Here is a 23,039-nt window from a genome sequence, read left to right as displayed (position 1 = left end):
GGTAGCGTCGACGTGGGTGGACCAGGACAGATTTTTGGAGATGTGCACCCCTAGGAATTTGAAACTGCTAACCATCTCCACCTCGGCCCCGTTGATGCTGACAGGGGTGTGTACAGTACTTTGCTTCCTGAAGTCAATGACCAGCTCTTTAGTTTTGCTGGCATTGAGGGCGAGATTGTTGTCGCTACACCACACCACTAGGTTCTCTATATCTCTCGCCTGTATTCTGACTCGTCGTTATTTGAGATCCGGCCCACTATGGTCGTATCGTCAGCAAACTTGTAGATGGAGTTGGGACCAAGTTTTGCCACGCAGTCGTGTGTGTACAGGGAGTAGAGTAGGGGGCTAAGTACGCAGCCTTGCTGGGCCCCGGTATTGAGGACTATTGTGGAGGAGGTGTTGTTGTTCATTCTTACTGATTGTGGTCTGTTGGTCAGAAAATAGAGGATCCAGTTGCAGAGTGGGGAGCCAAGTCCTAGGTTTTGGAGCTTTGATATGAGCTTGGCTGGGATTATGGTGTTGAAGGGGGAGCTGTAGTCAATGAATAGGAGTCTGATGTAGGAGTCCTTGTTTTCGAGATGCTCTAGGGATGAGTGTAGGGCCAGAGAAATGGCGTCTGATGTGGACCGGTTGCAGCGGTATGCGAATTGCAGTGGATCAAGGCGTTCTGGGAGTATGGAGGTGATGCGCTTCATGATCAACCTCTCGAAGCACTTCATTACGACTGAAATCAGGGCCACTGGACGGTAATCATTGAGGCACGTTGCCTGGTTCTTCTTTGGTACCGGTATGATGGTGGTCTTCTTGAAGCAGATGGGGACCTCGGAGTGGAGTAGGGACAGGTTAAAGATGTCCGCGAATACCTCTGCCAGCTGGTCCGCGCAGGCTGTGAGTGCACGACCAGGGAACCCGTCCGGGCCCGTCGCCTTCCGAGGGTTCACATTCAGTAAGGCCAATCTGACTTTGGAAACTGTGATGGTGGGTATGGGTGAATTATGGGCTGCTGGGGCACTCACCAGCGGATTGTTGGTTACCTGCTCGGACCGAGCATAGAATGCATTGAGTTCATTGGGGTGGGGTGCGTTGCTGCCAGAGATACTGTTCATCTTCGCTTTGTAGCCCGTTATGTTGTTTAGTCCTTGCCACAACCGCCGAGAGTCTGTCTGTGACTCCAGCCTGGTTTGATATTCTCTCTTGGCATCTCGGATAGCTTTGCAGAGGTCGTATCTGGATTTCTTGTATAGGTCAGGATCGTCAGTCTTGAACGCCTCAGATCTGTCCTTCAGTAGGGAGTCAATCACGTGACTGAGCCATGGTTTCCGGTTGGCGAATGTACGTACTGCTTTCTTTGGCACATAGTCGTCCACACATTTTCTGATGAAGCCTGTGACAGTGGTGGCACATTCATTTAAGTTGGTCGCTGAGTTCTTAAATATGGACCAGTCCACTGTCTCTAAGCAGTCACGTAAGAGCTCTTCTGTTTCCTCGGACCTGCACTGCACGACCTTCTTAGCTGGATTCTCCCGCTTGAGTTTCTGCTTGTATGCCGGGAGAAGGAGCACCGTCTTATGGTCTGATTTCCCAAAGTGCGGTCGGGGGGTGGAACGGTAGGCGCCCTTGATTTTTGAGTAGCAGTGGTCAAGCGTGTTGTCGCCCCTGGTTGGACAGGAGATGTGCTGGTGGAATTTTGGCAGTACACTCTTGAGGTTGACCTTGTTGAAGTCTCCGGCCACGATGAACAAGGCCTCCGGGTGTTCTGTTTCATAGTTGTTTATAACTGTGTATAGTTCATCCAGCGCCTTCCTCACTTCTGCCTGGGGTGGGATGTAGACTGCTGTGATAATGGCTGAAGTGAACTCATGTGGAAGATAATATGGGCGGCAGATATTCCAGGTCTGGGGAGCAGTTGGTCGCCAGGGTCGCCACATCCAAGCACCAGGAGGAGTTGATGAGGAGGCACACCCCTCCACCCTTCGCTTTGCCCAATGATGCCGTGCGGTCCGCCCGGTGAATTGAGAAGCCTTCAGGTTGTATCGCACAGTCCGGTGAGGTGGGGGTGAGCCATGTCTCTGTGAAACAGAGCACACAGCAGTCTCTTACTTCCCTCTGAGAGGTAAGTCTGGCGTTAAGTTCATCAAGCTTGTTTTCGATCGCTTGGACGTTTGCCAGGGGTATGCTGGGGAGAGGGGTCTTGAAACCGCGTTGCTTCAGTCTAACCTGCAGACCGCCGCGTTTCCCTCACTTCCTAGGTCAGCGGCTGCTGCTGGATGATCCTGGGATCCGATGGCAGATGTTCGCTCTTGTGGAAGGTAGGTGGTTGCGTCTGGAGGGCTCCAGGGCGCTGGCGGGGACGAGGGCGCTGTTTACGTATCTGGGGTCGCGTCTGGCAGGGTCCCGGGCATTGGTTGAGGTAGAGGGGTTGCTAGGGGGGCATGCTTGCGATCCGGATGGGTCCCGCCGTTCTGCGGGCGCGGGAATACCTTGCAGCGCGTTTGTGTCCTCGCGCGGGGTCTCCGCCGTTTCGCGGGTCCTGGGTCTTGGGCAGAGGCTTCCTGAGGCAGGTTGGGCTGGGTCCAGTGATCTGTTCCCTCCATGGGCGCTCCTGGGGTCGGATCTTGAAGTAGGCCCGGTCGGGCCTCCACATGGATTTTTCTTTCTTCCATCACCAGGTAGGTCGGGTTGTTGGGCGGGCCTCTCCAGGTCGGGTCGCTGGGCCGGTCTCTGGGGGTCGCGTTGGGCCGGGTCTTGCCGTCGGGGGTCGGGTCGGGTGCTCCGGGGACTGAGCAAGGCGATCTGGGGGCTGGCGTCGGTAGTTAGGCCGGGTTGGGAGCTCCGAGGTCCAGGCCAGCTCCAAATCGAGGTCGGGGCTTCACTTCCGGTTTGGGCCCGATCTTCTTCCAGGTCGTGGAGGTCAGGTCGGATCGGGTCAAAAGGTCTCCACAGGCCTCGGAGGATGTTCAAGCCTGCAAGAGAAGATAAGTGGACGGCATGATAGCACAGGAGTTAGCACTGTTGCTTCACAGCACCAGAGTCCCAGGTTCGATTCCCAGCTTGGGTCACTGTCATTGCAGAGTCTGCACGTTCTCCCTTTGTTTGCATGGGTCCACTGGGTGCTCCGGTTTCCACCACAAGTCCCGAAAGACGTGCTGTTATTAATTTGGACATACATAATTATAATCTTTTATTCGTGTCACAAGTAGGCTTACATTAACACTTCAATGAAGTTACTGTGAAAATCCCCTAGTCGCCACACTCCAACGCCTGTTCGGGTACACTAAGGGAGAATTCAGAATGTCCAATTCACCTAACAAGCATGTCTTTCGGGACATGTGGGAGGAAACCGGAGCACCTGGACGAAACCCAAGCAGACACGGAGAGTGTGCAGACTCCACACAAATAGTGACCCAAGCAGGAATCGAACCAGGGACCCTGGCACTGTGAAGAAACAGCACTGACCACTGTGCTACCGTGCTGCCCTTAATTCTGAATTCTCCCTCCGTGTACCCGAACAGGCGCCGGAATGTGGCGATGTTGCTCTGTTTATTTGGTTATAAATATGGCGGTCAATATGGTCGCCTTCCTTACTCCTAATTATGTTTACTTTAGAGTCGCCAGGTATCTCTCAATACTGCTACAAGGTTCAAACTCGAATACTGATCAAAGAGCCAATACACCAGTTAGTTAGTTCAAAGTCAATACTATTTATTTACACACACAGTAAGATCTACTCATGCACAACAGTACTACAAACTAAACTATCTCTACCGCTAACGCCTATACTTAACTTCAGGTGCCCACTTAGTCAGAGGAACAATGGCCGTTGTTCGGATCTGAGGCTGTTGGGTTCGAAGATATACAGGAGAACAGCTAAGATTGTCTGTCTGGTAGCGAGCGTTGACCTTGAACTTACTTGCTTCTGGTGATTCTGATGGATGGGTCTCTCCGCTTTGAGAGCCAAGTCCAAGAGAGCGAATCTCTCATGGGGGTTCCTTCTTATACTTGGAGGGGCTTCGCGCGCCTTTAGGTGGGCCTTAAATTTGTTCCCAATTAATTGGGCCGCTTCTCGATCATTGTTATCGATCTTGACCAATAAAGGGGTGGGTGCCCTGATGGCTGGGCGTGTCTTAGGTGACCGTTGGCCTTGCTTTGTTTGTGTCTTTCTGGCACCGGGATGTCTGCAATAGTATTGGTTACCTGAGTGTCATTCCTTTGTTTCCCGGAGATGGGCCATCAGTATGCTAATCGACCCATAGTTTCAATTCCGTCTGGGAGCTGTTTCCCAAATATCCATTCCGGCTCTGTTCCTGCTTGTCTTCTAGCATTGTCCACAGTTCCCTATATTTTTTGCGAGCGTCCATTTTGTATTCTGGAAGTGGCCATCCCAGATGGCTGCAGCGACCAGGGGCATTTCACAGTAACTTCATTGCAGTGTCAATGTAAGTCTGCTTGTGACATTAAAGATTATTATTATCATTAAGTCGACTCCGGTAACACGATTGTCCTGATGAGTGCATGATGAAAATCTTTGACAAAATGTATACTTTTAAGCAATCTGAAAGTATTAAATGTTGGTCTTCACAGGAATTTGCGTACCTTGCACAAGAAACACAAAGCTTATGTTCAGACACAGCAAACAATTAGGAAGGCGATTGTTTTATCGGCCTTTAATGCAAGGGAGTTGGGAAATTAGGAAGTTTTGCTACAATTGTACAATGCTTTGGTGAGACTGCACCTGAAATACTCTGAAAAATGTTGGTCTCTGTACCGAAGTGGGGATACACTTGCCTTAGACATAATTTAATAAAAGTTAATAGAATGATTCATAAGATGAGGGTTTTCCTATGAGGTGATGCACCTGTATTGAATAGAATGGGCTGAGAGAATAGAATCATAGAAGGATTACAGCACAGAAGAACGTTATTTGGTCCATTACATTTATGCTGACTCTGAAGGAACCATTCTCCTCGTACCAGTCCCCTACCTTCTCCCTGTAGCCCTGTACATTCTTCCTTTTTAGATAATCTAATTCCCTCTTGAACCTGCCTCCATCACACTCTCGGGCTGTGAATTCTAGATCCTAAACACTCGCTGTGTCAAATAAGTTTTACCTCTTGTCGCCAATGTTTCTTTTGCCAATTGGCAAATCTGTGATCACTGTTTCTTGATCCTTCCATTAATGGGAACAGTTTCTCCCCATCTATTCTATCAGAATTCTCATGATTTTGAATACCTCAATCACATCTAACCTAAAATTCATACTCTGGAATTTAGAAGAATGATAGGCAATCTCGTGAAGACATGAGGTTCTGAGTGGGTTTGACAGATTAGATGCTGGAGGCTATTTCTCCGGGTTGGGGAGTCTTAAATCATGGAGCATAATTCTGGATAGGGGCTGCATTTCAGCTAAGGAAAGATTTCTTCATTCAGAGGAGTGTAAAATTTTGGAATTCTGTATCCCAGAGGGCTGCGAAGGCTCAGTTGTTGAGTATATTTAAAACTGAGATGAATAGAATTTTGCACTTGAGGGGAATAGAAGAATATGGGGATTGAGAGGAAAATGGAGTTGGGGGTCAAGGATCAACCATGATCTTAAATGGCAGATCAAACTTGAACAGTATGACCTACTCCTGCTTCTAGTTCTTATGTTCTTACTTGAAGCAAGACATCATCCAGGTGTGATGTATCGTTCCATGAATAAATGTAAAATGCTTTCTTCTTCTGTGGTTTAACTTGAGATGTTGGGGACATTTCCTTTTGATCCATTGAATCAAAATCTGTGATAATTAAAACTGTAGTGAAGGCTTAATAATTCTTGGTAATTTTAGTGTTTTAGGATTGGGCAAAGAGAAAATGCTGGAGAACCAGGACTATTTTGTGTTGAAAGTTTGTTCTTAAAAGAGTATCTTAGATAGTTACATTAAATAGATAAAATAATTCTATTCCAGTGCTTCAAGGGGAAAAAAAGAACTTTAATTTCTGCAGCACTTTTCACATTCTCCGAATGATTCACAGCTAATTATACTATAATCATATGGCCAATTGTGGAAGTTATTTCCATACAGTAAAGGCACACACTCAGCAAAATAAATAAGTGATAGGTTAATTGATTTTTGATAGCTTGGGGGAGCTTTTGGCAGGACCCAAAAATAAATTCCTGAACTTTGCTAGATAGTACTTTGAGGATGACAGCAGTAGAATAAGGAGACTTATAAACCGAGACTAGTAAATAGGTCAATTTAGGAGTGCATTAGGAGAAACATCATTGAAATTGCCATCTTGAAAGATAGAACAGTGGAAACAAAAAGATTAGATTAAGCAAGAACCTGTTCAATGTGGTTAAGTGGCTGTAATCAAGCCTATTTTCCCGAGTTAATGAGTAAAGATAGTCTGAGTGATCTACCTTATTTATTGCTAAAACTTATGGATTTTCCCACCCTACCCCAATCAAATTCTCAACTCTCCATGCTATGCATCACATCCTTAATTGGAAATTAGGGTTGGGATGTGGGTCATACAGTCTGCTAAATGATTTTTCTCCCCCACACTCCTTTTGCTTCCCTCTCTTAATTGGAAATAGAAAGACTTGCCCAACCTGCACCAATTTCCAGGATGGCAGGATGGATGTATGAGGAGAGCTTGAGTCAGTTAGGATATTCGCTGGAGTTCAGAAAAATGGAGGGATTGCATAGAAACCTATAATGGAACTAGACAGGGTAGATGCGAGAAAGATGTTCCCGATGGTGGGGATGTCCATGACCAGCGGTCACAGTCTGAGGATACGGGGTAGGCCATTTAGGACACAGATGAGGAGAAATCTCTTCACTCAGAGAGTGGTGAGCCTGTGGAATTTGTTACCACAGAACGTAGGTTTTTTTTTTGCACTGAGTGCTGCATTTGAGTGCTATAGTGAGAGTTTGATGACTGAGGGAGTATAAGGCTTCATTTTTTATCTAAAGTCTAGTCTTTCTTTTATTTAGTTAATTAACTTAAAAGTTGCTGTTTGGTTTAGAAGAAGGCAAATTTTCAATCAGCTTTAAACAAAGCTTCTACTTGTAGGCACTTGCAGCTGGAGCTTGTTAATTAGTTAATTGGATTAGGCCAGTTTTCAGAGGCTAGATTCACAGTATAAAAGTGATCCCCTACAGTGCAGATTTTGTTTGTACAGAGTGCTGAATTTGGTGCATTTGAGTGCTATAGTGAGAGTTTGGTGACTGAGGGAGTTAGGTGAGGAGGGAGTAAGGTGCTCCTTTCATTTTATTTCCTACATTTCCGCAAAGAGTGAGAAGAGAGCCAGGAGTTTACAGAGAGTGCAGCTGACTGGGAGCAGAGTCGGAGGGCGGAGATCCAGTTGGTCCACAGGGCAGCTATATTCTATAAGGTAAGAGGGGATGGAGGCTAGGCCAGTTGCATGCTCCTCCTGTAGGATGTGGGTGGTGAGGGATACCACCGGTGTCCCCGCTGACTAAACCTGCGGGAAGTGCACCCAACTCCAGCTCCTCAAAGACCGTGTTAGGGAACTGGAGCTGAAGCTGGATGAACTTTGGATCATCCGGGAGGCAGAGGGGGTGATAGAGAAGAGTTACAGGGAGGTAACCACACCCAAGGTACAGGACAAGAATAGCTGGGTTACAGTCAGGGGAAAAAAAACAAACAGGCAGTCAGTGCAGGGATCCCTCGTGGCCGTTCCCTTTCAAAACAAGTATACCGTTTTGGATGCTGTTGGGGGGGATGACCTACCGGGGGAAGGCCCTAGCGGCCAGGTGTCTGGCTCTGGGGCTCAGAAGGGAAGGGGGGAGAATAGAAAAGCAATAGTTGTAGGAGATTCAATGGTTAGGGGAATAGATAGGAGATTCTGTGGTCGCGAGCGAGATTCCCGGAAGGTATGTTGCCTCCCGGGTGCCAGGGCCAGGGATGTCTCGGATCGTGTCTTCAGGATCCTTAAGGGGGAGGGGGAGCAGCCAGAAGTTGTGGTGCACATTGGTACCAACGACGTAGGTAGGAAAAGGGGTGTGGAGGTAATAAAGGAGTTTAGTGAGTTAGGCTGGAAGTTAAAAGCCAGGACAGACAGAGTTGTCATCTCTGGTTTGTTGCCGGTGCCACGTGATAGCGAGGCTAGGAATAGGGAGAGAGAGTGCAGCTGAACACGTGGCTGCAGGAATGGTGTAGGAGGGAGGGCTTCAGGTATTTGGATAATTGGAGAGCATTCTGGGGAAGGTGGGACTGTACAAGCAGGACGGGTTGCATCTGAACCAGAGGGGTTGAATATCCTGGGAGGGAGGTTTTCTAGTACTCTTCGGGAGGGTTTAAACTAATTTGGCAGGGGAATGGGAACCGGATTTGTAGTCCAGTAACTAAGGTAGCCGATATTCAGGACGCCAAAGCGTGTGATGAGGCAGTGGGGAAGGGAACACTGACAAAGGAGAGTACTTGCAGGCACAGAGATGGGTTGAAGTGTGTATACTTCAACGCAAGAAGCATCAGGAATAAGGTGGGTGAACTTAAGGCATGGATCGGTACTTGGGACTACGATGTGGTGGCCATCACGGAAACTTGGCTAGAAGAGGGGCAGAAATGGTTGTTGGCGGTACCTGGTTATAGATGTTTCAATAAGATTAGGGAGGGTGGTAAAGAGGTGGGGGGTGGCATTGTTAATTAGAGATAGTATAACAGCTGCAGAAAGGCAGTTCGAGGAGTATCAGCCTACTGAGGTAGTATGGGTTGAAGTCAGAAATAGGAAAGGAGCAGTCACCTTGTTAAGAGTTTTCTATAGGCCCCCCAATAGTAGCAGAGATGTGGAGGAACAGATTGGGAACCAGATTTTGGAAAGGTGCAGAAGTCACAGGGTAGTTGTCATGGGTGACTTTAACTTCCCAAACATTGAGTGGAAACTCTTGAGATCAAATAGTTTGGATGGGGTGGTGTTTGTGCAGTGTGTCCAGGAAGCTTTTCTAACACAGTATGTAGATTGTCCGACCAGAGGGGGGGCAATATTGGATTTAGTACTTGGTAATGAACCAGGGCAAGTGATAGATTTGTTAGTGGGGGAGCATTTTGGAGATAGTGACCACAATTCTGTGACTTTCACTTTAGTAATGGAGAGGGATAGGTGCGTGCAACAGGGCAAGGTTTCCAATTGGGGGAAGGGTAAATACGATGTTGTCAGACAAGAATTGAAGTGCATAAGTTGGGAACATAGGCTGTCAGGGAAGGACACAAGTGAAATGTGGAACTTGTTCAAGGAACAGGTACTACGTGTCCTTGATATGTATGTCCCTGTCAAGCAGGGACGAGATGGTCGAGTGAGGGAACCATGGTTGACAAGAGAGGTTGAATGCCTTGTTAAGAGGAAAAAGGAGACTTATGAAAGGCTGAGGAAACAAGGTTCAGACAGGGTGTTGGAGGGATACAAGATAGCCAGGAGGGAACTGAAGAAAGGGATTAGGAGAGCTAAGAGAGGGCATGAACAATCTTTGGTGGGTAGGATCAAGGAAAACACCAAGGCCTTTTACATATATGTGAGAAATATGTGAATGACTAGAGCGAGGGTAGGTCCGATCAAGGACAGTAGCGGGAGATTGTGTATTGAGTCTGAAGAGACAGGAGAGGTCTTGAACGAGTACTTTTCTTCAGTATTTACCAATGAGAGGGGCCATATTATTGGAGAGGACAGTGTGAAACAGACTGGTGAGCTCGAGGAAATACTTGTTAGGAAGGAAGATGTGTTGGGCATTTTGAAAAACTTGAGGATAGACAAGTCCCCCGGGCCTGACAGGATATATCCAAGGATTCTATGGGAAGCAAGAGATGAAATTGCAGAGCCGTTGGCAATGATCTTTTCGTCTTCACTGTCAACAGGGGTGGTACCAGGGGATTGGAGAGTGGCGAATGTCGTGCCCCTGTTTAAAAAAGGGAATAGGGATAACCCTGGGAATTACAGGCCAGTTAGTCTTACTTCGGTGGTAGGCAAAGTCATGGAAAGGGTACTGAAGGATAGGATTTCTGAGCATCTGGAAAGACACTGCTTGATTAGGGATAGTCAGCACGGATTTGTGAGGGGTATGTCTTGCCTTACAAGTCTTATTGAATTCTTTGAGGAGGTGACCAAGCATGTGGATGAAGGTAAAGCAGTGGATGTAGTGTACATGGATTTTAGTAAGGCATTTGATAAGGTTCGCCATGGTAGGCTTCTGCAGAAAGTAAGGAGGCATGGGATAGCGGGAAATTTGGCCAGCTGGATAACGAACTGGCTAACCGATAGAAGTCAGAGAGTGGTGGTGGATGGCAAATATTCAGCCTGGACCCCAGTTACCAGTGGCGTACCGCAGGGATCAGTTCTGGGTCCTCTGCTGTTTGTGATTTTCATTAATGACTTGGATGAGGGAGTTGAAGGGTGGGTCAGTAAATTTGCAGACAATACGAAGATTGGTGGAGTTGTGGATAGTGAGGAGGGCTGTTGTCGGCTGCAAAGAGACATAGATAGGATGCAGAGCTGGGCTGAGAAGTAGCAGATGGAGTTTATCCCTGAAAAGTGTGAGGTTGTCCATTTTGGAAGGACAAATATGAATGCGGAATACAGGGTTAACGGTAGGGTTCTTGGCAATGTGGAGGAGCAGAGAGATCTTGGGGTCTATGTTCATACATCTTTGAAAGTTGCCACTCAAGTGGATAGAGCTGTGAAGAAGGTCTATGGTGTGCTAGCATTCATTAACAGAGAGATTGAATCTAAGAGCCGTGAGGTGATGATGCAGCTGTACAAAACTTTGGTTCGGCCAAATTTGGAGTACTGTGTACAGTTCTGGTCTCCACATTTTAGGAAGGATGTGGAAGCTTTGGAAAAGGTGCAAAGGAGATTTACCAGGATGTTGCCTGGAATGGAGAGTAGGTCTTACGAGGAAAGGTTGAGGGTGCGAGGCGTTTTCTCATTAGAACGGAGAAGGATGAGGGGTGACTTGATGGAGGTTTATAAGATGATCAGGGGAATAGATAGAGTAGACAGTCAGAGACTTTTTCCCCGGGTGGAACAAACCATTACAAGGGGACATAAATTTAAGGTGAATGGTGGAAGATATAGGGGGGATGTCAGAGGTAGGTTCTTAACCCAGAGAGTAGTGGGGGCATGGAATGCACTGCCTGTAGAAGTAGTTGAGTCGGAAACATTATGGACCTTCAAGCAGCTGTTGGATAGGTACATGGATTACGGTAAAATGAAATAGTGTAGATTTATTTGTTCTTAAGGGCAGCACGGTAGCATTGTGGATAGCACAATTGCTTCACAGCTCCAGGGTCCCAGGTTCGATTCCGGCTTGGGTCACTGTCTGTGCGGAGTCTGCACATCCTCCCCGTGTCTGCGTGGGTTTCCTCCGGGTGCTCTGGTTTCCTCCCACAATCCAAAGATGTGCAAGTTAGGTGGATTGGCCATGATAAATTGCCCTTTGTGTCCAAAATTGCCCTTAGTGTTGGGTGGAGGTGTTGACTTTGGGTAGGGTGCTCTTTCCAAGAGCCGGTGGAGACTCAATGGGCCGAATGGCCTCCTTCTGCATTGTAAATTCAATGATAATCTATGATTAATCTAGGACAAAGGTTCGGCACAACATCGTGGGCCGAAGGGCCTGTTCTGTGCTGTATTTTTCTATGTTCTATGTAGTGAGGCTAAAATATTGTATGTTTTCATGAAACAGATATAGCACTTGGGGCGCAGGGAATCAAATGATATGGGGAGAAGGCTGGATTAGACTATTGAGTTGAATGATCAGCCATGATCATAATGAATGGCGGAGCAGGCTCGAATTGCCAAATGGCCTACTCTTGCATCTATTTTCTATGTTCCATGGTAGCTTTCTGTAATGTTCCTTAATCAGAATAACAAATCAGAATTTCAGCCTAACTCTATTTTTGCATGTATGATTTTGGTTTTTTTGTACTGTTTACATTAACTTTAGTTTCACTTGGCAGGAACGTGACATGTATCAATAATTGTTCAAAGCAGATCTGATTCCAAAATAAATTTGTTTGAGGTAAAACTTTCAGATTTGGGAATATAATTTTTTTTGTTGGAATTTTAAGTGTTAAATTTCAGATCAATGGATCTGATTGAGAATTTAAACATACCTAGGGCAATTACAGTTCAAATGATTAGTTTGTAAAGTCAGGGTTGGGAATGAGAAAACCTAAACAATGGATGAGCCATCTGTTAAGTTTGTGATTGAGCCAGAAGGTCTACACTTAATTATTTAAATAATTTATGTAGTTCCCAGGTGAAAATAAACTAAAAGCAGCATGTAAAAAGGGGGAATTCCTTGATGGGACCTGCAAGCCTCAATAAAAAGTAGTTAACTCCATTAGAGAAAAAAGAACAAACAAATCACAGAATCAAAGGGGTTGTTTAGAATGTAATAGATAATTGGTTTACATTTTTGTTTGGAATATCCTTAGCAAGCCATGGAGATGGGCTATGGGCTTAGGGAAGTCCTTGTTTTTCTCCTGGTGTGTTTGCTCACAGAAGTAGATACCCAGCTGTTCAATTTGGGAACAAACAGATCATTGCAGCTCATTTGAGTCAAGGGCACAAAAGAGATGTGTTCAGCAAATCTGCACTTTAAGCTGAGAAAATGCTCATTTTATTGTTCATCACATGGAATGCCGGTGTGGGGGAAGCTTGTGCTCACATTAGGAAACAGTTCATGAGAGAAAAAGTGACCAGAAGATTTTCCTGGCTTGGAACTAGAGGAAGAAATCCATAGTAACCTCATTGTGGCAATGAGAAGGGCAGCACGGTAGTATTGTGGATAGCACAAATGCTTCACAGCTCTAGGGTCCCAGGTTCGATTCCGGCTTGGGTCACTGTCTGTGCGGAGTCTGCACATCCTCCCCGTGTGTGCGTGGGTTTCCTCCGGGTGCTCCGGTTTCCTCCCACAGTCCAAAGATGTGCAGGTTAGGTGGATTGGCCATGATAAATTGCCCTTAGTGTCCAAAATTGCCCTTAGTGTTGGGTGGGGTTACTGGGTTATGGGGATAGGGTGGAGGTGTTGACCTTGGGTAGGGGGATCTTTCCAAGAGCCGGTGCAGACTCGATGGGCCGAATGGCCTCCTTCTGCACTGTAAATTCTATGATAATAAGCTGTTAACTTGGAGAAGGTTGTGAGGCTCAAGCTTGAACCAAGGTGTTCACAGCTGTCGGGTCATGTAGCCAAAAGATAATGGAGTACCATGAAATCTTCTACCCGGAAAAGTAGTTGGAATACTGAAGAGAAAACCAAGTGAATTCCAGAGGGTTGTGGCAAATCTTTGGATTGGTTCCAGAGGAATAAGAATGAACCTTCAAGATCTCAATATATAAGGAAACTCTTGTGGGGAAATGGAAGTAGAACCGGGTTTACAACTTGAATAATTAGAAAACATATTATTAAGGTGTTGCCTGCCTTTATATATAATATACTCAAAGATTGTTTTGTCTGAAAATCATGAAATTATTTAGCGTGGTTCTTTTGGCTAATTACTGAGTGTTTGAATTTCTCTCTTCATGCTAAACGGTCACAGCAGGGATTTTAACTAAGATCACCTAATGCAGAACAGCATTGGTCTATATAGTATTGTTCCAGATTGGTCAGTATGTGTTTACCAGGAGTCTGAATGTTTAGTGAAATAATTAACCATAAAACAAATTTATGTTTGTAACAAGTCTGTGCACCAACAAAGTATATCAAAGCTTGGTAGAAATCAAGATTATATCCCCAATTCCTTTGGCGTTCCCATCTTGATCAGCTATTCTGAAGGGAAAGGGAAACAATAACAGTGAGTGGTTGATTAACAATTCTATGCTGCACAGGAAAACATTGAGTAAATTTCCTGGCCTTTTCCCAACAATTTAGTTGTGGCCTTGGTGGCTTCCCTTAATGTGGTGAACAGGAAAATAAATTTGGATTGGATTTGTTTATTGTCACGTGTACCGAGGTACAGTGAAAAGGATTTTTCTGCGAGCAGCTCAACAGATTATTAAGTACATGGAAAGAAAAGGGAATAAAAGAAAATATATAATAGGGCAACACAAGGTGTACAATGTAACTACATAAGCACCGGCATCGGATGAAGTATAAGGGGTGTAGTGTTAATGAGGTCAGTCCATAAGAGGGTCATTTAGGAGTCTGGTAACAGCGGGGAAGAAGCTGTTTTTGAGTCTGTTCGTGCGTGTTCTCAGACTTCTGTATCTCCTGCCCGTTGGAAGAAGTTGGAAGTGAGTAAGCCGGGTGGGAGGGGCCTTTGATTATGCTGTCCGCTTTCCCCAGGCAGCAGGAGGTGTAGATGGAGTCAATGGATGGGAGGCAGGTTTGTGTGATGGACTGTGCTGTGTTCACGAATCTGAAGTTTCTTGCGGTCCTCGGCCGAGCAGTTGCCAGACCAGGTTGTGATGCAGCCAGATAGGATGCTTTCTATGGTGCATCTGTAAAAGTTGGTAAGAGTTCATGTGGACATGCCGAATTTCCTTAGTTTCCTGAGGAAGTCTTGGCACTGTTGTGCTTTCTTGGTGGTAGCGTCAACATGGGTGTACCAGGACAAATATTTGGAGATGTGCACCCCTAGGAATTTGAAACTGCTAATCATCTGCGGATTACCATTCCCGAACAGGCGCCAGACTAGGGGCTTTTCATAGTAACTTCATTTGAAGCCTACTTGTGACAAACGATTTTCATTTCATTTCATCTCCACCTCTGCCCCGTTGATGCTGACAGGGGTGTGTACAGTACTTTGCTTCCTGAAGTCAATGACCAGCTTTTTAGTTTTGTTGGCATTGAGGGAGAGATTGTTGTCGCTGCACCACTCCACTAGGTTCTCTATCTCTCTCCTGTATTCTGACTCATTATTCGAGGTCCGGCCCACTATGGTTGTATCGTCAGAAAACTTGTAGATGGAGTTGGAACCAAATTTTGCCACGCAGTCGTGTGTGTACAGGGAGTATAGTAGGGGGCTAAGTACGCAGCCTTGCGGGGTCCCGGTATTGAAGATTACTGTGGAGGAGGTGTTGTTCATTCTTACTGATTGTGGTCTGTGGGTCAGAAAGTCGAGGATCCAGTTGCAGAGTGGGGAGCCAAGCTCTAGGTTTTGGAGCTTTGATATGAGCTTGACTGGGATTATGGTTTTGAAGGCGAAGCTGTAGTCAATAAATAGGAGTCTGATGTAGGAGTCCTTGTTGGCGAGATGCTCTAGGGATGAGTGTAGGTCCAGATAAATGGCGTCTGCTGTGGACCGGTTGCAGTGGTATGCAAATTGCAGTGGATCAAGGCATTCTGGGAGTATGGAGGTGATGCGCTTCATGACCAACCTCTCGAAGCACCTCATTACCACTTAAGTCAGGGCCACCGGACGGTAGTCATTGAGGCACGTTGCCTGGTTCTTCTTTGATACCGGTATGATGGTGTCTTCTTGAAGCATGTGGGGACCTCGGAGTGGAGTAGGGACAGAGTAAAGATGTCTGCGAACACCTCTGCCAGCTGGTCCACGCAGGCTGTGAGTGCACGACCTGGGATCCCGTCCGGGCCCGTCTCCTTCCGAGGGTTCACTTTCAGGAAGGCCGATCTGACTTCAGAAGCTGTGATGGTGGGTATGGGTGAGTTATGGGCTGCTGGGGCACTCGACAGCGGATTGTTGGTTTCCTGCTCAAACCGAGCATAGAATGCATTGAGTTCATTGGGGTGGGGTGCGCTGCTGCTGGAGATACTGCTCGGCTTCACTTTGTAGCTCGTTATGTTGTTTGGTCCTTGCCACAACCGCCGAGAGTCTGTCTATGACTCTAGCTTGGTTTGATATTCTCTCTTGGCATCTCGGATAGCTTTGCGGAGGTCGTACCTGGATTTCTTGTATAGGTCGGTGTCGTCTGACTTGAACACCTCAGACCTGTCCTTCAGTAGGGAGTCAATCTCTCGATTGAGCCGTGGTTTCCGGTTGGGGGACGAACGTAGTGATTTCTTTGGCACGCAGTCGTCCACACATTTTCTGATGAAGCCTGTGACAGTGGTGGCATATTCATTTAAGTTGGTCGCTGAGTTCTTAAATATGGACCAGTCCACTGTCTCTAAGCAGTCACGTAAGAGCTCTTCTGTTTCCTCGGACCTGCACTGCACAACCTTCTTAGCTGGATTCTCCCGCTTGAGTTTCTGCTTGTATGCCGGGAGAAGGAGCACTGTCTTATGGTCTGATTTCCCAAAGTGCGGTTGGGGGATGGAACGGTAGGTGCCCTTGATTTTTGAGTAGCAGTGGTCAAGAGTGTTGTCGCCCCTGGTGGGACAGGAGATGTGCTGGTGGAATTTTGGCAGTACACTCTTGAGGTTGGCCATGTTGAAGTCTCTGGTCATGATGAACAAGGCCTCCGGGTGTTCTGTTTCATAGTTGTTTATAACTGTGTACAGTTCGTCCAGCGCCTTCCTCACTTCTGCCTGGGATGGGATATAGACCGCTGTGATAATGGCTGAAGTGAACTCACGTGGAAGATAGTATGGGTGGCACTTCACAGTCAGGTATTCCAGGTCTGGGGAGCAGTAGATCACCAGGGTCGCCACATCCAAGCACCAGGAGGAGTTGATGAGGAGGCAAACCCCTCCACCCTTTGCCTTGCCTGATGACACGGTGCGGTCCGCCCGGTGAATTGAGAAGTCTTCAGGGTGTACGGCACCGTCCAGTGAGGCGGGGGTGAGCCATGTCTCTGTGAAACAGAGCACACAGCAGTCTCTTACTTTCCTGTGAGAGGTAAGTCTAGCGTTAAATTCATCCAGCTTGTTTTCGATCGAAATTTGAGAGAGAATAGTGTTGCAATTCCCTGAGGGAGATGTAAACCAAAATAAGCAAATTTACTGAATGACTCCCAAATGAAGAGATTACCAAGATTCCATTTATTTTAAATTATTTTCATGGCAATTAGGGATGAGCAGCAATTGCTGGCCCAGTTCATTCGTTGATGGCTGGGCCAGCAGTTGCTGCTCATCCCTAATTGCCTTGAGAAGGTGGTGGTGAATTCCCTTCTTGAATTATTGCAATTCATGTGATGCATGTACATCCACAATGCTGCTAAGAAGGATGTTCCAGAATTTTGATCCAGCAACAGTGATGGAATGGTGATATGGTTCCAAGTCAGGATGGCATGTGGCTTGGGGGGGAAACTTGCAGGGTGGTGTATTTTTTGTAGCTTTTACTTAAACACAAATTGGAATCAACGCAAATTACAGGTGAATTAATGGGAAAACGATCCATCAAATAAAAAGGTAAAATTCACTTTTAAGTAGTTGATGTAACAAAGATATATCTTATGCAACCACAGGCATTTGCTTTACTTCCCGCATAAATGTTGCATAATGTAACTACACTGTTCCACAATATGATACTTTTTATTCACACGGTAAGTCAGGATTCCGATCTGACAACAACTTTCATCTTTGAGTTTCACGGGTATGATTATCATCAGCAAGGCACACTTCTGTCACTTGGGTCATGACAGTTTTAAGTTTATAGTTTTCCAGAGTTCCTTTTGAACTGACCAACCAATAGCACCCCACATCACGGTTTTGCTACTTCTGGAAAAATACCCAGCTCTTTAGTGTCTCAGAACTTTCCATGTCTTAGACCTTTTTAGCCAGCTTGCACAGTGCCTCCAAGAGGTCCTGTCTTCTTTTCTGCCAAACTGAAATACTGACCTTCCTGAGAATTATTTGCTTCTCTTCCTCTTTATTCCCTGTCTGCATGCTCTTTTTGTCTTTGTCTGCATTCTCTTTGTGTCTGCATCTCTGCATTGATCACCTTTAGGGGCTGGTTTAGCACAAGGCTAAATCGTTGGCTTTTAAAGCAGACCAAGGCAGGCCAGCAGCATGGTTCAATTCCCGTACCAGCCTCCCCGAACAGGCACCGGAATGTGGCGACTGGGGGCTTTTCACAGTAACTTCATTTAAAGTCTACTTGTGACAGTAAGCGATTTTCATTTCATTTACCTCCCTATTTGGAGCTCCTTCGTGTCTGCCAGCATTGACTTTTTAAAACTTACTTCCTGTTGGCACTTCTTCCAGGTCAAGGGTTGTCAGGTTATCGAAGAAAACTATAATTGATCCCTTTACCATTGATGCAAACTTTCCAAACATTCTAAAAACAATTACTGATAAGGTGGCACAGTGGTTAGCACTGCTGCCTCATGGCACCGAGGACCCAGGTTCGATCCCGGCTCCGGGTCACTGTCTGTGTGGAGTTTGCACATTCTCCCCCTGTCTGCATGAGTCTCACCCCCACAACCCAAAGATGTGCAGAGGAGGTGGAATGGCCATGCAAAATTGCCCCTTAATTGGAAAAAAAATTGGGTACTCTAAATTTATATAAAAAAACAATTACAGATTCCACAACCTTTTTGAAGAAATTACAAACATTCCTTCCTGTATTGCTCCCGGGGCACAGATTGTACAATAACAATATGAGAGAGATGAGTAAATGCCTGGTCAGCTATACTTTGAGCACCATTCCCAGTTCAAAATCCATATCTGCCACATTTCCTTTTCCTGCTAAATCCTCTTTCAGAACCGAGGATTAGAAATGCAAGTATCTGTACACTATTTATCTACCCTGATTGTGGAGATGCATGGAAAGCTGTTCCCCACACATGAGCAAATTGTGTAAAAGAAGTAAGTGATTTAGTGCACCTGCACCTTGGTGCACTCATGCCACAAACTGATAGCTCGCTTGCATTTTAGCCTTGGATAGGCCACGGTCAGATTCTAGTCTATGATTGGCAAGGTCAGTTTATAAATCTATATTAGCCCTCCCTACCCCAAGTTATTTACAAATGGTATTTAGAAGAAAGAATTGTCCATGTACATGGTTTTAATATGCTCAATTGCTATTTTTTCAAAAGGATGCTGAGAAGCGGACACCACTGCACGCGGCCGCCTTTCTCGGTGATGCTGAAATCATTGAGCTACTTATCTTGTCAGGTAAGTTCACAAGATAGCTTTGCTATATTTGTACTACCTAATTCTGAAGAGAAAAATAGGGGGATTGGCATTTTAGTATACATAATTGTGTGGAATCAAACCTTGTGCTCATCAAGAATTCAGAAATAGTTGTTTGTATCCTCTATCACACATTTTACTTTTAATTTTTCCTCTTCCTTTTCCTGCCTCGCCATAAAGACTTTATGATCCTGTTGAAAGCAAGCCATTAGCATTATCTCCCATAATTATTGGATTCGTGTTGTGTAATATAGGGAAAAACCTCTGCATTTCTTAAGAATCTCATATTTGCAAAATTTCTACAATTCCTAAGGTATTTGGATCCATGGAAAACCTTTTGTGATATAAGGTTGGATTTTCACAGAGTTGGAGAGACTCTGTGGACTTTAAAAAATGGCGATCAGGAACCAATTTCAGGATCCTGGCCCCATTTCCATCAACCCCAATTTTTGCAGCACTGGGTAAGAGTGTGATTCAGTGCGGGTGTTGAGTCTGAGCCCTGCGATCCTGACCTGACTGGCTCCATTGGAGGGATAGGCAATTCCTAATCCTTGCAGGTCTTATGGTGTCAGGCTCGCTTTTCAAGAATCATGGTTCACGGCTCCTCAGATGTTTTAACCATAGTCTGAATGAGGGAACCTTTTTAAAGTCCAGCTCGAAAAATCTTACCATATTCCCTGTGCTAACCTTATTCATACCCTCCATGCCAACTTATCCCCTTTTACCCACCCCCAATGGACAATCATACTGTTCATTCCAATTTATGCCCTTCTACTCGCCCAATGGCAACATGTGTCCTCTATGCCAGCCTATGTCACTTCAATATACATTTATCCAATAAACACTCTGTACAGAGCCAATGAACACTATAGTAATAATGTCATGTGTGACAAAGATTTTTAAAAAGTCACTCATTCATAACTTTCTAACAAAAAACTCTTTATACTACAACCCTATAATAGTGTCAATCGGCAGTTCCTTAAAATGTTAATAGCAAAACTGCAACCATTTTAAAAATTATTAAAAATAATATATTTTTATTAGAATTTTCCAATTTTAACAATTAGACATATAAAATACATATTTACAGAATGAGACGGTTCTTATATACAATTTACACGTTCCCCTTTCATCGGCCATCCCCCCTCTTCTATTGTTAAACGGGCTCCATCTTGGCTCCTTCTTCCGCCATGGATGTTGCATTCTTTCTTTAATTTTGTAATTGTTGCTGTTGCTGGAGGGGGCTCTCTGCACCTCTTTCCCCCCCCCCTCGCTCTTTTCCCATGTCCCTTCCTGATACTTCCCTGGGTTCTTTCCTTGCTGCCCTCCCCTTTGTTCCTATCTATTCTGTGCAATCCTGTCTGCCCTCATTGGTGCCCCCTCCCACTTTCCTTTCTAGTCACTATTGGCTTTGAACAGGTATTGGAACAGGCTGATGAATAGCCCACTTGCTTTGTGGAAGCCCTCGTCTGACCTCGGATGGGGTATTTGATCATCTCTAGGTGGAGAAATTCCGACAGGTCTGCCAGCCTGTCTGCAGCTGTGGGTGACGCTGCTGATCGCCAGCCGAGCAGGATTCTCCGGCGTGCCGTCAAGGAAGCAAAAGCGTGGGCATTGGCCCTCTTTCCCCATATGTAGTTCTGGCTGATTGGACACCCCGAAGGCTGCCACTCTGGGCACGGCTCCAACTTCACCCCCACAACCTTGGACATCGCCTCAAAGAAAGCTGTCCAGAACTCGATAAATCTGGGGCAGGCCCAGAACATTTGGGCGTGGTTGGCTGGGTCTCCCTGGCATCATTCACATTTATCCTCCACCTCCGGGAAGAACCTTTTCATTCGAGTTCTGGTTAGGTGCACTCTGTGCACCACTGTAAACTACATGTGGCCTTGTGCAGGAGGAGGTGCAGTTGGCCCTACTTAGTGCTTTGCTCCAGAGTCCCCAACCTACTTACGTCTCACAGATGTCCTCCCATTTCATGTCTTGCTCCGTCTAATGGTGTTCTCGCCCTTTCTAAAAGTCATCCGTAAATGTCCCCACAGTTCCCCTTCTCCACATTGTCCACGTCCAGCAATTCCTCCAGCAATGAGTCTCTCAGGGCCCTAGATACCTCGCCGTCTCCTTGCGGAGAAAGCTTTTGATTTGTAAATGTCGGAGCTCCTGTCTGTTAGGTAGCTCCAGTCTTTCCGTTAGCTCTCACACACACACACACACACACACACACACACACAAACACACAAATGCCATGATCATTTTATCTATTCCTTGGAAAAAGGTCTTGAGGATGAAGATTGATTTGGATCAATCTGCCAAGTAAGAGGAAACTTGGCAGTATGTTCTCTTGATCATCTGCACCCTCCCCACCAGGGAGAGCAGAAGTGCATCCCATCTCTGTATGTCCTTTTTGACTTCCTCCGCCAGACTTGTCAGATTCCACTTGTGGATCTGTGTCCAGTTGTGGACTATCTGAATCCCCAGGTAGTGGAATTTGCTTTGGGCCAGTTTGAATGGTAGATACTCATTGGGGTTCACCAGGAATATCCCGCTCTTGCTCAGGTTGAGTTTGTAGCCTGAGAAGACCCCAAAACTGTTCCAGGAGCTTCATCATTACCTTCAAGCTGTTCTGTGGATCCAAGATGTAGAGAAGCAGGCAATCCACATAGAATGAGACTCTGTGCTTTCTGACTCCTCTTCAGATGCCCTTCCAGCCTCTCGTGTCTCGCAGAGTGATTACCATGGGTTCGATTGCCAGGGCGAACAGGAGCGGGGACACCTGGCATCCCTGCCTGGCGCCTCTGTGGAACTGGAAGTATTCGGAGCTGGTGGCGTTGGTCCGAACGCTCGCCTTGGGAGCATTGTACAGGAGTTTGACCCACGAGGTGAACCCCGTCCCTAGCCCAAACCGCTCCAATGAGGTACTTCTATTCAACTCTGTCAAAGGCCTTTTCTGCATCCAGGGAGATGATCACCACTGTCTCCTCTCACCGGATGGGGTCAGTATCACATTCAGCAACCGTCTGATGTTCACAGTTAGCTGTCTACCCTTGACGAAGCCCATCTGGTCCTATGCGATCACCTCTTTTATGCAGTTCTCCAGTCTCTTGGCCAGGATTTCCGCGAGTATTTTCGCATCTACGTTGAGCAGCGAAATGAGTCTGTATGATCCGCATCCCTTTGGGTCTTTGTCTTTTTTGGGTATCAGCGATATGCTGGCCTGTGTTAGAGTCGGAGGCTGGTTGCCCCTTGCGAGCGAGTCTGCGATCATTTCCCGTAGGTGCGGGGGCAGGGCTGGTGCAAATTGTTCATAGAAGTCATCCGGGAACCCATCGGGGCCCAGTGCCTTCCCTGCCTGCATGGAGCTGATGCTCTCCATTATCTCTCCCAGCCCTATTGGTGCTTCCAGCTCCCTCCATCTGTCGTCCCCCACGACTGGCATGTCCAGTCCATCGAGGAACCCTTTCATTCCGGAGGCCTGTCGGGGACTGGGAGGTGTACAGTCTCCAGTAGAATGTCTCAAACGCTTGGTTGACCTTTTTGGTTCGGCTACCAGTCCGCCTCTGCTATCTTTCACCTGTGCTATTTCCCTCGTGGCTGCCTGCATACTTAGCTGGTGAGCCAACAGGTAGCCAGCCGTCTCTCCGTGCTCATTAAAGGTCCCACGTGACTGGTGGAGTTGGTACGCTGGCTTCCTGGTGGATAGCAGGTTAAAGTCCATTTGTAGCTTTTTCTACTCCTCCAGAAGCTCTAGGGCTTCAGAGTATTTTCTGTCGACCTCCAGGATGGAGTCGATCAGTTGCTGCCTGGCCGCTCTTTCTTTTCTGTCTCCACATGCCTTTTAGGCTATAATCCGTCCCCTAATCACCACCTTCCGTGCCTCCCAGAAATGGAAGGTGAGACTTCCCTGTTCTTGTTGGTAGTGATGTACTCACCTATGGCCTGTGATGTTTTCTGGCAGAAGATCTTGTCAGCCAAGAGGCCCATGTCCAACCTCCACCTGGGCCATTGGGCAGCGTCAGTTTCCAACCTCACATCCATGTAATGTGGAGCATGGTCGGAGATGACTAT

The 23,039-nt window shown here is 46.4% G+C and overlaps 1 protein-coding gene across 13 annotated transcripts in view; it reads left to right on the top strand.

The window, feature by feature from the left end:
* The window catches only part of LOC140392940 (serine/threonine-protein phosphatase 6 regulatory ankyrin repeat subunit C-like), a 361,058-nt gene that overhangs the window by 102,034 nt on the left and 235,985 nt on the right, over positions 1 to 23,039 (top strand). For all 13 annotated transcript variants that reach the window (XR_011935463.1, XM_072478798.1, XM_072478764.1 and 10 more), the window contains one exon: positions 18,878 to 18,956. Coding sequence is in view for 12 of the 13 variants with exons in the window: in XM_072478798.1 (XP_072334899.1) it covers positions 18,878 to 18,956 (79 nt within the window). In the remaining variant the exon portion in view is untranslated. The remainder of the gene's footprint in view (positions 1 to 18,877; positions 18,957 to 23,039) is intronic.

The sequence above is a fragment of the Scyliorhinus torazame genome, chromosome 2, assembly GCF_047496885.1.
Source record: "Scyliorhinus torazame isolate Kashiwa2021f chromosome 2, sScyTor2.1, whole genome shotgun sequence".
Classification (NCBI taxonomy): Eukaryota; Metazoa; Chordata; class Chondrichthyes; order Carcharhiniformes; family Scyliorhinidae; genus Scyliorhinus; species Scyliorhinus torazame.
The sequence above is the reverse complement of the archived record's forward strand: the minus strand, read 5'-3'. Positions and strand labels throughout refer to the sequence as shown.